This window comes from Ursus americanus, chromosome 11, assembly GCF_024610735.1.
Source record: "Ursus americanus isolate L20-20 chromosome 11, mUrsAme1.1.p, whole genome shotgun sequence".
Lineage (NCBI taxonomy): Eukaryota > Metazoa > Chordata > Mammalia > Carnivora > Ursidae > Ursus > Ursus americanus.
Genome location: NC_142137.1, coordinates 57162056 through 57177502, shown reverse-complemented (window position 1 = coordinate 57177502; position 15447 = coordinate 57162056). Strand labels below are relative to the sequence as shown.

The following is a 15447-nucleotide window of genomic DNA, read 5'->3' as shown; positions in this document are numbered from 1 at the left end:
CAATGTTGATGGCTTCTGACTGATCAGAGTGGTGGTTCCTGACGGTTGGGGTGGCTGTGGCAATTTCTTAAAATAAGAAGACAATGAAGTTTGCCACATTGACCCTTCCTTCATGAATGATTTCTCTGTAGCATGCTATGCTGCTTGATAGCATTTTACTCACATTAGAACTTCTTTCAAAATTGAAGTTAATCCTCTCAAGTTCTGTCACTGCTTTATCAACTGTTTATGTATTCTAAATCCTTTGCTATTATTTCAACAATCCTCACGGCATCTTCTTCTGGTGTAGATTCCATCTCAAGAAACCACTTTCTTTGCTTATCCTTAAGAAGCAGCTCCTCATCTGTTCAAGTTTTATCATGAGATTGCAGCAATTCAGTCATATCTTCAGGCTCCACTTGTAGTTCTAGTTTTCATGGCTTTCCACCACTACTGCAGTTACTTCCTCCACTTGAACCCTTCAAAGTCATCTACGAGCATTAGAGCCAACTTCTTCCACACTCCTGTTAATGTTGCTATTTTGAACTCTTACCATGAATCATGAATGTTCTTAAAGGTACCTACAATGGTGAATTCTTTTCAGAAAGCTTTCAATTTACTTTGTCCAATTTATCAGAGGAATTACTATAGCAGCTATACCTTTACAAAACTGTATTTCTTAAGAATAATAAGACTTCAAAGTTGAATTACTTCTTTTATCCATGGGCCGCAGAATGGATGTTTCTTAGCAGGCATGAAAACAACATTAATCTCATTGTACATCTCCAACAGAGCTCTTGGGTGACAAGGTGCATTATCAGTAAGCAGTACTATTTTGAAATGAGTCTTTTTTTCTGAGCAGTAGGTCTCAACGTTAGGCTTAAAATATTCAGTAAACCATGTTGTAAACAGATATGCTGTCATCCAAGCTTTGCTGTTCATTTACAGAGCACAGGCAGAGTAGATTTAGCGTAGTTCTTAAGGGCCCTAGGATTTTCAGAATAATAAATGAGCCTTGGCTCCAACATCAAGTCACCAGCTGCATTAGCCCCTAATAAGAGAGTCAGTCCGTCCTTTGAAGCTTTGAAGCCAGGCATTGACTTCTAGCTATGAAAGTCCGAGATGGCAACTTCTTGCAGTAGAAGGCTGTTTCATTTACATTGAAAATCTGTTGTTCAGTGTAGCCATCTTCATTACCATCTTAGCTAGATCTTCTCGATAACTTGCTATAGCTTCCAGTCAGCACTTACTGCTTCACCTTGCACTTTTATGACACAGATATGGTTTCTTTCCTTAAACCTAATAAACTTACCGCTGCTAGCTTCAAACTTTTCTTTTGCAGCTTTGCCACCTGCTAAGCCTTCATAGATTTGAAGAGAGTTAGGGCCTTCCTCTGGGTTAGGCCTAAGGGAATATTATAGCTGGCTGGATCATCTATCCGGACCACTAAAACATCTCCATATCAGCAATAGGGCTGCTTCACTTTCTTATTATTTGTATGTTCACTGAATTAACATTTTTAATTTCCTTCAGGAATTTTTACTTTGCATTCACAACTTTGCTAACTGTTCAACACAAGAGGCCAAGCTTTTGGCCTGTCTCAGCTTTTGACATGTTCACTAAGCTTAATCATTTCTAGCTTGTGATTTAAAGTAAGAGTCCTCTTGTGTAAACACTTGTAGGCCATTATAGAGTTCTTAATTGGCTTAATTTTCAGTATTAAGCCCTATTCCCTGTGCCTCAGATAATAGGTAGGCCTGAGGAGAAGCAGCAAGACAGGAGAATGGTTGGTCAGTGAGCAGTCAGAATACATACATTTATAAATTAAGTTTTTTCTTATATATATGTGTGGTTTGTAGTGCCCCCAAACAATGACAGTATTAATATCAAAGACTACTGATCACAGAGCACCATAACAAATATAATGATAATTAAAAGTTTGAAATATTGTGAGAATTACCAAAATATGACACAGAGATACAAAGTGAGAAAATGCTATTGGAAAATGATGTGACAGACTTGCACATTGCAAGGTTGCCACAAACCTTCAATTTATAAAAAATGCAGTATCTGTGAAGTGTAATAAAGTGAAATGCAATAAAACGAGGTGTGCCTGCACTTGGTTACTGAGACATTTTTTGCAACTCTGGCTCCCTTGAGTTTTTAGCTAGGTTTGCAATCCTTAAAGGAATTGACTAGAGTGAATTTTAATAACTATAAATGTGCTACATTTGGTGAGGAAGGAAGAAAAAGTATACCTGTTTATTTCCTCATTAGAGAGGAGTGTCAAACCCAGAAGCCCTTTAAGTCATATTCCCTAGTTACTGTGTAGTGGTTCCATAAATCTCTGAAGCTGCATCTACATTTTGAAAAATTGCATATGGTAATTTCTTGGGAATATACTTTTGCAGGAAGAAAATTATTACTATGAAAAAAAGTGTAAAAGGGAATGTTCAAAGCATGCTTTTTTCCAATCTTCAAAGTTATTTTTTTTTATTTTTTATTTTTCAAAGATTTTATTTATTTATTTATTCGACAGAGAGAGACAGCCAGCGAGAGAGGGAACACAAGCAGGGGGAGTGGGAGAGAAAGAAGCAGGCTCATAGCAGAAGAGCCTGATGTGGGGCTCGATCCCATAACGCTGGGATCACGCCCTGAGCCGAAGGCAGACGCTTAACCGCTGTGCCACCCAGGCGCCCCCAATGTTATTTTAAAAAGATGTAGAAACCAAGCTCATCTCTAAGAGATATCAGATAAAAAGCAAAGATCCAAATTCTCCCAAATATGAGAATACACCAGACATTGGCTGTAACTACAACCAGGACTCTGGGTAAGCACCTCAGGAAAAAAGTGTAAATTTCTTTTGTGCAAATGTCAGCCTTCCACAGTATATAGCTAAAACTCTGGAGTAATCATTCAATTAGAAGAGGTTATTGATTTTTACTCTCTAGAATAGTGAAAGCAGTAATCTTCGGTTATTTTACTATCCATCAAAATTATAATAAAGAGAAATGGGACAAGATTAGGGTTGCCAAGAGTTAAGGGCTTTCCAGTAGGAAGAATCTTCACACTGGAACACCCCCCGCTCCCCAACACTTTCACCTCCTCTGGTCAGAACAAGAAATGAGCTCATATGAGAAATAATGGTAGCCAAAAGGCAGTTGGGTGGCATATTCAAAGGGCTGAAATAAGAAGCTGTTAACCAAAAATCTTATAGCCAGCAAAACGTTTTTCAAAAATTAAAGTGAAATAAAGATATTCCCAGATAAGCAAACACTGAGTAAATTCATTCTAGAGGACCTACCCCCCCCCAAATAAATAAAATAAATATTAAAGGAAATAATTTAGGCTTAAAGAAAGTTACCTAAGATGGAAATTCAAACACACACACACACACACACACACACACACAGTGCATAGGTAAAGGTAGTTAAGTAATTATAAAAAATAGCATAAATGCGTATTTCTTCTTTCTATACTTCAATGATTTAAAAAGCAATTATATAAAACGATAAGCATATAATTTTATTTGGGGACCTATAACATAGGGAAATGGAATTTATTTGACAACAGCACAAAGGTGGTGGGTAGGAAAAAAGTTGTATCCAGTATATAAATGATACCAGAAGGTAACTTGCATTCATAGGAAAAAAAAAATGTAGAGAATCTGAAATGGTAAATCAAATGGCAAATATAAAAATCCCAACAAATATATGCTTATTCTCTTTTCTCTCGTCAGCTTCTATAATAGGCATAATTTATAAAGCAATAATTATGACAATGTATTACTAAGTTTTTAATATATATAAATGTAATGTGTAACAATAGCACAAAAAGAAGAAAAAGGAAATAGAGCTGTATAAAAGTAACATTTGAATATCTCACTGAAATTAAGTTAGCATAAATTTGAAGTGGATTCATAAGATTATATGGTAAGCCCTAGAACAACCAGTAAGAAAACATTTTTTAAAAATGTAATGAAAAAATGATTAAAGGAGAAATAGAAGAATAAAAAAACATGAAACACTGGGAAACATAATGTAAAATGGTAGCTGTAATTCCAGCTACGCCAATAATTACATTATATGTGAAAGAATTAAACAATATAATCAAAAGGTAGAGATGCTAAGTCTAGATTTAAAAAAGTAAGATCAACTACATGCTGTCTACAGGAAATATTTTATATACAATACAAATATGTTGAAAATGAAAGGATAAAAAAAGATATACAATGTAAACAGCAATCATTAAAAGGCGGGATTAGCTATATGTTTATCAGGAAAAATGTAAGCTTTAAAACAAAGAGCCATTTGATATAAAGAGGAATATTTTCTAATGATAAAAGATCAATCTATCAGGAAAATACAGCTATTAGAAACATACATACACCTAGCAAGACAAACTCAAAATACATGAAACAAAAACTAAGTTAAAAGGAGAAAAAGACAATTCAACAATAATATTTGAAGACTTCAATACTCCATTTTTCATAATGGATAGAACCAGACAGAATATCAACAGGAAATAGAAGACTTTAACAACAATATGAAGAAACTAAACCTAACAGGCATTTATGCAACCATCAATCCAACAACAATAGAATACAAATTCCCCTCAAGTGCACTTGGAATATTCTCCAGGGCATAGCATATGCTAGGCAATAAAACAAGCCTTAATAAATGTAAAAGGAAAGAAGTCATACAAAAAATGTTCTTAATTATAATGAAATGAGTTTAGAAAATGAAAAGCACAATATCTGAAATAAAAAATGTACATGATGGGATTACAAACAGATTAGACATGGCAAAAAAAAAAAATCTTGTGTACTCAAAGTCATAGCAACACAAATTGTAGAAAATGAAACAAAAAAAGAGAAGTGGAAAAAAAAGACATAATTTTCCCGTACAAAAATATCAAGCAATCAAACATACATATAATTGGAGCCCAAGACAAAAAAAAAAAAAAAGAAAGGCATGGACAAAAATAAAATTTGAGGAAATAATAGCCAATTATTTTCCAAATTTGATTTGAAAAAACTATGAACCACATCAAGGCTTATAATCAAATTGCTGAAAACGAGTGATAAAAAGACATGTTTAAAACAATCAGAGATTAAAAATACACATTCAAGGAACAAAAAATTACAGCAGATTTTCATCAGAAGCTATGCAAGTCAAAAAAATATAATTAATATCTCTCAAGTATTAGAAGTAAAAAACAGCAACAATCAACCTAGAATTCTATGCCAGGTAAATGTTTTTTTTTTTTAATTAAGGTAAAATAAAAACATTACAGACAAAAAGGTGAAGAAAATTTATTTCAGCAGACCAGCCTCACAAGCACTGTTAAAAGAAATTCTTCAGAGAGAAGGAAAATAATGCTGAAGAAAATATGGAGTTACCCAAAGGAATGAAAAAGTAATTATATAGGTAATTATAGAAAGTAACTTTTTTCTCATTTTTAGTTTCTTAAACAATTGACTACTTAAGCAAAAATAATAGTGTATTTTATACTTTATAACAGAATTAGAAGTAAAATATATGATAACAATAGAACATACATCAAGAGGGAGAAATAGAAATATATTGCTATAAAGTTCTTATACTATACATAATATGGTAAAATATTCTTGGAATGCAGACATCAATAACATAAAGAAATATATTACAAACCCCAGATCAATTATCCATAAAATAATAAAGAATCATAGCTAGTAAGTCAAAGATAAAAATAAAATAGAATGCTAAAAATATTTAATTAATATACATGCATATATATGCTATGGTTTTCAACAAATGGTAGGCTATTTTAATGGAGAAATGATAGTCCTTTCAACAAAACAGTTCTGGAACAACTGGATATTTTTAGGTCAAAAAAAGAGTACGCACCCTTATCTCACAACATGTGTGAAAATTAACTCCTAATATGTAATTTAATCATATATCTAAATATAGAAGGAAACACTATAAAATTTCTACAAAATTGTTTGTGATGTTGGAGTAGGTAAAGCTATCTTTGAAAGAACACAACGAACATAAGTCCTAAAAGAAGAAATTGATAACTGGACTTTCAAAATTTAAGCCATTCTATAATCCAACAATCCTGTTAACAAAATCAAATTTTCAGACACATACTAAGAGAAAATATATGCTATGTATGTATATTATAAATGATTTGGGTCCAGAAATTATAAAGAACTTTTACAACTTCATAATAAGACTAACAACCTGATAACAAGATGAACATATATGTCTACAAAAAATTTCACCAAAAAAGATATTCAAATGACAAATAAGCACATAAAAATATTCAACATTATTAGTCATTATGAAAATGCAAATTAGAACCACAAAGAGATGCCATTGCCCACCCACCAGAATAGCTAAAAGTGAAAAGATTAACAATACTATTTGGTGATGATGTAAAGGAATTAGGACTTTCATACACCACTGGTGGAACTGCAAAATTGTACAGTCACTTCAGAAAATAATTTGGCAGTTTCTTATAAAGAAGCTTATAAAGTTAGGGGCGCCTGGGTGGCACAGCAGTTAGGCGTCTGCCTTCGGCTCAGGGCGTGATCCTGGCGTTACGGGATCGAGCCCCACATCAGGCTCCTCCACTATGAGCCTGCTTCTTCCTCTCCCACTCCCCCTGCTTGTGTTCCCTCTCTCGCTGACTGTCTCTATCTCTGTCGAATAAATAAATAAAATCTTTAAAAAAAAAAAAAAAGCTTATAAAGTTAAATATATACTTCCCATGTGACCCATAATCTCATCCCTAGATATTTCTTTAAGAAAACTCAATATATGTGTCCACACAAAGACTTATACATGAATGTTTATAGCTACATTATTTATTATAGTCAAAACTGGAAATGACCCAAATGTTCATCAATAGAAAACTGAAGCATATTTATGCCATAGAATGCTACTAATATGTACAACCACAAGGGCGTATCTTAAAACACTTTGCCAATTAAAAGAAGTCAGACATAAAAGACTACATTCTACATGATTTCCTCTATACAACATTCTAGAAAAGGCAAAAGTATAATGAGAGAAAGCAGATCAGTTGTTGCCTGTGTCCAGAGGTTGGAGAGGAATGCTGGCCAAAGGGCATTAGGGAACATTTTGCTGTAATGGAAATATTCTATATCATGATTTATATAGTTATGGTGCTTACATTACTATATATAGTTACCAAAACTCATCAAATGAACACTTAAAATTGGCGAATTTCAGTAAGGCTGATTTGAAATGTACATACTATTTGATCCATTCCCCAAACATACTGAATTAGAATCTGAAGAAGATGAAGCCCGGGAACTGATGTTTTTATGGTTTATGATATAGAGAGACAAAGCAGCTAACAAGCAACTCAGTCATCAGACCCCAATTGCACAATTAGCAAGAAATAGTAGTTCATTGTTCAGCCCTGGGCAACCCTACACTGAGATAACTGGACTAATCTCCCACATGTTTAAATGCTCCTGACTCTGCATCTTAATTAGAACACTAGGACATGATTAGGCTTTCACAGGGCAAGTCAACAGCCAGTTTGGGCATGAGGAGAGGACAGAAATACAAGAAATAACAGAACTGCAAATACTGTTTATTACTATTACTACCACTACTACTGTCAATATTATTATTACTTACTACTCTCAGATATATCTTTACTTTGAAAGAAAATCTTGAAGGCAAATAAATTTTAAGAATTAAAAAAAAAACAGAGCTAAAATGGCAGAATAACAGGCAGTAGAGTTAAACTTTATTTTATCTTTCCTTTCAGGTATGTCCTGAAAGCAATTCATTCATAGTGAGTGCCACCTGGGTGCAAAGCACAGATGTAGACATCAAAGGGTAGTGGTTCTGCAACTTAACTCGTCTTCAGTCTTTAAAAAAAAGATCCAAAGTCCTTCACCAAGAAATTCTATTGATGGTCTGGGGTGGGATCCAAGAATCTGCATTTTTAAGCGCCCCTGCTATTCTGCTGTGCAGTCAGGTTGCAAACAGACTATCATAGGAACTACAAAAACTGTATTAAGATAAATTTCCTGTTGTCTTCAATCAGCTTCAAACCCTATAGACTAAATCATAATGACTTCCTTTCTCATCCATTCAAATTGAGCCAGTGCCTTATAAATACAGAGGGCACCCAACACCCTTCAGTGTTTCTAGTACCCTAAAGGCAAGTAGAGAACAAGATATTAGTCTTTCAGTTTTCAGATGTCCATTATCTGAAACATGGAAATAGGTATTGGTGTAAAGAAGAGTTAATCATTAAAATACAAATGAGCCACCCAATTATTGTGAAAACCCTAAGCGTTTCTGTGGCTGAGATCTATGCTCAAAATACTTGTCAGTATCCTACAAATAGTGTTTATTCTCCAGAGAGCTCTAAACTAAATCCCCTCTCCTTCCCTAGCACAAATTTTTCACAGTCTTTTTCTAACAGTGTAATCTTCCACAAAGCTCTCATTAATCTGCCTGTGGAGGAGTGCTTTAAAGAAGGGATCGCCTGTCAGCAGGTTAGCAATCGTTTTCTGCTCTTGGGAACCTGGAGTAGGCCAGGTTATGTATCTGTAAATCGGACCATCATGCATCAGAAAATGCTCATCAGCTTTGCCAGCCTCTTGATTATAATCCATTTTGGTGGAGGTCAGGCTTCACTGAAAGTCCACATTTACTTTATAATATATAACCTTTGCAATTTTGTTTGAAGGCTGAAAACCTTAGATATTTTCCCCATCTTTTTCCATAATGGAAAGATGGGATCTAAAATAATTCATTTTACATTTTTAAAAAGTGTGTGAAACATAACACCATGGTATATCATCTTGTTCAAGGGTATAAAGGTCACTTTTCCAAATATGTGTTCTTGGAAGAAAAAGACAAAAACATTGCCTTGTAAAAAACAAGAAATGAAAAGCAAAAAACAGATATTTCCTTTGTTTTAAAATGGAACTATAGCTTTCTTTCCAGATAAAGCAATTGCTCCTTTTCAGCCATTTTTAAAATATGTGCTTAATGTCGTTTGCTGTGCTTTCAACTCAAAAACCATGGTGTATGAGGCCCCTGGGTGGCTCAGTCATTGTCTGCCTTTGGCTCAGGCCGTGATCCCAGGATCCTGGGATCGAGCCCCACATCAGGCTCCCTGCTCTGCTGGGAGCGCTGGGAGCCTGCTTCTTCTTCTCCCACTCCCCCTGCTTGTTTTCCCTCTCTCGCTGGCTGTCTCTCACTCTCTGTCAAATAGATAAATAAAATCTTTAAAAAAAAATAAAATAAAAACCATGGTGTCAGTGTTTTCATGGATCAAGTTTTAGAAGGAATTTCTCTGCAATGACAGATAATGGAAAGTGGGTCTAGTGGGTTAGAAGATAAGAGTTGGGGACGCCTGCGTGGCACAGAGTTGTTAAGCGTCTGCCTTCGGCTCAGGGCGTGTTCCCGGTGTTATGGGATCGAGTCCCACATCAGGCTCCTCCACTATGAGCCTGCTTTTTCCTCTCCCACTCCCCCTGCTTGTGTTCCCTCTCTCGCTGGCTGTCTCTATCTCTGTCAAATAAATAAATAAAATATTTAAAAAAAAAAAGAAGATAAGAGTTGGGAGAGATGATAAATAAAACAGCACACACCAATAAGGGATAGGCATTTGAAATGTAGGGACCCTATACTTATAGTTTGATTGGCCAGGATATAGTAGGCAGAGGGGGCAAAATGAAAGGTTATTGACTTCATGGTCTTTATCGGATGTTTCTTTTGTATAGTGGAAAATTAGAAGATGAAATCATAATCCAAATAAGGGGGGGGGGGGCTAGGAAATACACAGTTAAATATGGCATACCTAAGATATTTAACCAAAGGCGCCTAACAAGATAGAATGTAAACCTGCTGTAAGGGCTTCCCAAGATGAGGAAAACAGGGTGGATAATGTCAACACCTGGCATAGGACTAAAGCCAGAAAGCACTCACTCACCCTCTGAGAATGTGCTGATAGGTTCCCACAAGAGTCTACCACTGACACTCAGCTATAGTTTAATAGGCAAGTAGGCATTTTTTAATTAGAAAAACACAACAACCTGAGAGACAAACAAAATGAGTTCTAATTTTACAGATGAATTCTAGAGGTAGAGGCTGACTGATGAACATCAAACTTTACCATGCTAGGTAAAACTTACTGATCCTGGAATGTGAAAGGAAAATCAAGGACCACAAAATGAAACAAGCTGCTCTATGAGTCCCCAGGCTTTCTGACAAAGTTATTGAATATTTACCACATCCAGATACTGTTAGTCATGATGAGAAAATCAACAAGCACATAAAACCTGTTCAACTTTGAGGAGGTTACAATTTGATATTTATGTATCTGTATGATCTTACAGTTTAGTAGTGAGCTTGAATCTTGTCTCTACCACTTATTAAACTCAGGAATTTGGGATGATTGTTTAACTTCTCTACCTCCTAAATCAACCCTTCAGGATTGTTGTTAAGACTGGAGATATCAAATATTAGAGCCAAACATTCAATAAATGGTGGCTCTTAATACACATAACTACATAAACTATGCTCACTTTCACTTTCTTCAAATAAAGGAACATAAAAATTAGAACAAATGGATCAGTTAATGATTAGAATTTTAATAAATATAACTTAAGATTTCAGAGAACTATCACCCACTTATTCCAAATTAGCTTCTATATAAGTATAGTTCCATAGATAAAAACTATGTGCAAAGAGAATAAGACTGTGGAGTCTCACGTTAGGATAAAAAATAATCAGCTTGAAAAGAAGAGCCCCTTTACTGAATTATCATATAAAATTTTAATACTAGGAGAGAAAACAGATTCAAAGAAATAGAGAATAATTAGAAATGTAAAACTTTCTTACAGAGATACTTCAGTTGATTTTCCCAAAGAAGGTGAATCTAAACAATAAGATAGGTCTCTAGAAGAGAGAGCAAACTGAAAGGAAACTAAAGGTAATGCTAGTATCTCTTAAATAAAACAATCACAGCTTGACACAGTATAACTTAGTGATTAAGAGCATGAATTCTGAAGCCAAACTGCCTAGGTTCGAATTCCATCTCTGGCTTTACAGCACTTTTGACAACTTCTTTACTTCTCTATATATCAAAATGGGAATAATACTAGCACCTTTCTCATCATACTGTTATGATAAGTTAATGTATACAAAGTGCTTGGAACAGTGACTGGCATATAGTAAGGCCCAAACAAATGTGCTCATCATCACCACCATCAACATTGAAATTACAGTTATAGATATGGTAAGTACAATTCTGAGAATCATGTCAAAAGAAGCAATTTCATAGAACTAAGATGGAACTTTCATTTTGCATAATGATTGGTTGGTTAACTTACTTGGTGACAATGTTCTCTCAATTTGTCCCAAGTCGAAGGTTTGATTTTCCTGTGGGCCTGCTGGCTACATTCCATGGCCACATTAAGACACTAATACTGACCAGCTGTATTCAACAAATTCTCCTGGTTTTAATAAAGTGGTGGGTAAGAAAATGTAAATGGATTAATATAAAATTCATGAATAACTTTAGAAAAAATGAATCTATAAATATGTTCCTGTTGATCATAGTTTGATCAACATATATGGTCTTTATATGTCGTAGGTTGTTAATTTTTGTATGAAAAAAATAGACTCAAAAACAAAAAATGACTTAAACAAGATCACACGATTACTTTGTGGCAGAGCTAGAACTCTCAGCCCATATAGCTTTTTGTTTTGTTTTTCCATTATCCTACGTTCATTAACTATAGAATGTTTTTATTATCTTTGAGAACTTCCTATTTAAAAATTCTATTTCTGGGGCGCCTGGGTGGCACAGCGGTTAAGCGTCTGCCTTCGGCTCAGGGCGTGATCCCGGCGTTATGGGATCGAGCCCCACGTCAGGCTCCTCCACTATGAGCCTGCTTCTTCCTCTCCCACTCCCCCTGCTTGTGTTCCCTCTCTCTCTGGCTGTCTCTATCTCTGTCAAATAAATAAAAAAAATCTTTTAAAATAAAAAAATAAAAAAAATAAAAAAAAATAAAAATTCTATTTCTGTTATTATAGTTTATTATGCCATTATGAAAAACTTAGCCCCAACAACAGAGCAGGATTTTAAAGCCATGGTAAGACTTCCTTATGAGAAAAACGGGAAGCCATTTTGAGGTATTGAGTGCATAAAGACTGACATTACATGACTTAAATTTTTTAAAGATCATTTTGCCTTAAGAATAGATGATGGGGCAGTGGAGGGCGGGGGGATGTGGCAAGGGTCAGTTAGGAGGATATCACAATAACCCAAGTGAGCAACGATGGTGCCGTGGACCAGGATGGCACCGATGAGAATGGCAATAAGTTGTCAAAGTCTGGATATGTTTGGATGGTGGCACCAACAACATTTCCTTTCATGCTGGATGTGAAGTGTGAGAGAAAAGAGGAGTCATGGAGGCAAGGGAACATAAATCTTCATTCAGGAAGTTCTAATTTTTTTAACTAAATGTCTTTTGTTGCGATCTAAACCATGACTTACTTATCTTCACCTCTATGAAATCATAGAGAATCATACCATGTGCTGTGAAAGAAACCAAACAATGGCTCCTGACCTCAAAGAGTTTATCGTCGTTTAGTAAACAAAACCCCTTCAAGTAGGAGGGAGATATATTTGTTGACCCTGCATATGTAGCTAGGAGTTGCAACTTGATGTTAAACTATAACCCTTCTGGACATGCCTGCAGAAATGAGAGAATCAAGCCCACCAAATGTCCATTGCCATGAGGGACAGAGGAGAGTTTGGGATAGAATTTCTCCCTCAGAAAGTGGGAGAACCAAACACCTGAAGGAAAAGCTAATTCTAGGTATGGTGTAGTGTTACTACTTGGCTTGGTTCCCTGTTCAGCTCCCAGGGAAGGGAGATAACCGTGAACCCAGAATGAGAAAAGGCCATTTCCCCCCAAGATATGAGAACAACAGCCAATACCACTCTGATAGACACTCGAAGAACACAGCCCAGAAAGGCAGAGAAGCAGCAAGAGTGGCATAGCTTTGGCATCTCAAGGGGCTCCCTAAGTCACTGGCAATAACTAGTACAGGGAACAGCATCCTCAGAAGTTCAAGTGTTCACTGTCATGACAGTTCCCTAGAATGTGTCAGTAGGGCAGAGAGAGAGAGACAAATAAAAGAGGTAGATATCACATGTAGCTGACCTCTTCATGAGCAAGCATGCGTGAGTAGGAAATACTTGTATGAGCTCAGCTGTAATGCAGGTAAGCAAGAGGCAGAGAGGTAAGTTTACATTGCCATCTTTGTTCAGCTTTTAAATAATGATGGAATGAATCTTTTATACTCCAATTACTCACTGAACATTTGTATAATTATATTTCACAATTAGGCAGTCTGTATATCCCAAAACTCACATATTTGCCACATCTCTAAGATCTCCAGAATCCAGGTAGATAGTGTCTTTGTGGATATTAAAGAGAATGAATTCTGAAAAAACAGACAACTGTTCTTTTGAAAATGGTAAACATGAGAATATTTTTAAAACAAGTACCCTTCATAAAAGAAGTCATTTCATAAAATTAATAAAAAGGACTGAATATCTGAAGGCCACCTGTCCTGGTACATATATTACCAACCTTATTCTGCATAACACTTTGACAAAGCTGCTTACCTCTTTTTCACTCATAAAGGAAATAATATTCCTTTTTTAAATACTTGTTTCTAAAACTTGCTTTCTTAAGTGTCTTCACACAACTGCATCATGTTGAAGAAGCCAAAATGACATTTTGTGACAGTGTTCCAATCATACTTAAATTCAATAATTTTCTTAATCTTTAATTATATTTTGATCTTGATTCTGTATCTCCTCATGAGAGAGTCCTTTCTTTATTTAGTTGTATTTATATCCTTCCTTCTTCTCTAAAGTCTTTGAAGTGTCCTGTATCTCTAGTTCCAGATGATGATGAGATTAGTGTTACTACTATTGCAGTCATTACCACGAGTTCAAGGACAGAGGGAAAGGTCTGGAGAGGATGTCCCTACCATTACTACTCAGCTTCCTAGAGAAGAGGGCCAGTGTCTGAGGTATTTCAACAGGTCAGATATAGATCTTATTCTAGCCAACAGAGGAGATGGAAAGAGAAAAAGCAATCTGGAGGATGAGTGTGACAAAGTCAGGGATCAGTGGAGACTTTCATTTAGGTAAACTCAGTACATTCCTTGGAAAAAATCCGCAGTTCCTTTGTGCAATATTTTAAGTAGGCAAATTAAACAAGATACCTGTTACGTCAAAAACCCTTTGAAAAATACAGTGGTACCAAAAATCTATTCCCACACAAGTACACATGATCTAGAAAGAAGAGCAGCAATTTTGGAAGCCACCACCTGCTATTTCAGGGGTCCCATGCTGAAAGCATCACTCAGCCATCCCATGCGGGTAAAAGAGCACATTTTTGAGTTCCACAGTTCAACTGCATATTTTCACTTGCATTTAGCCAGCCCTTTAAATTTTGTATCTTAATATATATTTCCATCTTCATTGTTACCCTCCATCCACCAATACTCCATTAAGATTCTTATGTTTAGGAAGTGTGAAGACATAAGCATGTGTGTGATTTGGGGGCTGGAGGGTTGGAACAGGCCAGAAGCACATGAAAAGAATAATTCTTCAGAACAAAACATTCTGGCACCAACTTCCCACCTCTTTCTGAAGTAGTCTCATCATCTTGTCATCGACCATCCTGCTCTTGTCTAACAGGAAAAAGATGAGAGCCCTACTCTCCATGATCCAGAGTTAAGGGTCAGCCCAGCAGAGCACATCTCACCCTCTTTGGAGTCAGGAAATCCAGATTTGTGAGAGCAAGTATATGTGGGCCAAAGTGTGTGTGTGTGTGTGTGTGTGTGTGTGTGTGTGTGTGTGTGTGTGTGTGTGGTGTGTGTCAGACAGACAGAGAGATAAGAGATTTACCTTCCAATGAGTGAGAACTCTCCCACAACACCCAGGCGTCTCATGGCACTCAGGAGGCCTCGGACCGTCATGCCTTCGCAGAAGCAGACCACCACTCTGGCCTTGGGAAGCCTCTCCCGGAGCTTGCGCAGGAGTCGGTCAAAACTCTTTTCCCCAGCATTGCTGTAGATTTTGTCTGAATGGGCGATGCAGAGGCCTTCCTGGGCAGCCAGCTCTTTGAAAGCATCCATTCCGCTCTCCCCATAATTCCCTGTCCAGAAACAATCAGCAGATGTTGAAGACAACCTGGCAGCACAGCACTTACAAGCTGGAATAAAGACTCATTAGTCACAAGGAATGGAGAGGACAGATTTGTCAAATAATTTGTAAATACAACTGGAACTGAAGGAAGATCTGGATGGAGTCAAGAGTCATCAAATGCAATCAAACCACCAACACTGAGAAGATAATGAGAAACTATCTAACCAGGGCATCCACAGTAAAACA

At 36.2% G+C, this 15447-nt stretch overlaps 1 protein-coding gene across 3 annotated transcripts in view; it reads right to left on the bottom strand.

Annotated features, from left to right (window-relative positions):
* GRM1 (glutamate metabotropic receptor 1) overlaps positions 1 to 15447 on the bottom strand; it is a 391937-nt gene that overhangs the window by 266533 nt on the left and 109957 nt on the right. For all 3 annotated transcript variants that reach the window (XM_045805276.2, XM_045805277.2, XM_045805278.2), the window contains exon 2: positions 14962 to 15211. In XM_045805276.2, the coding sequence (XP_045661232.1) occupies positions 14962 to 15211 (250 nt within the window). The remainder of the gene's footprint in view (positions 1 to 14961; positions 15212 to 15447) is intronic.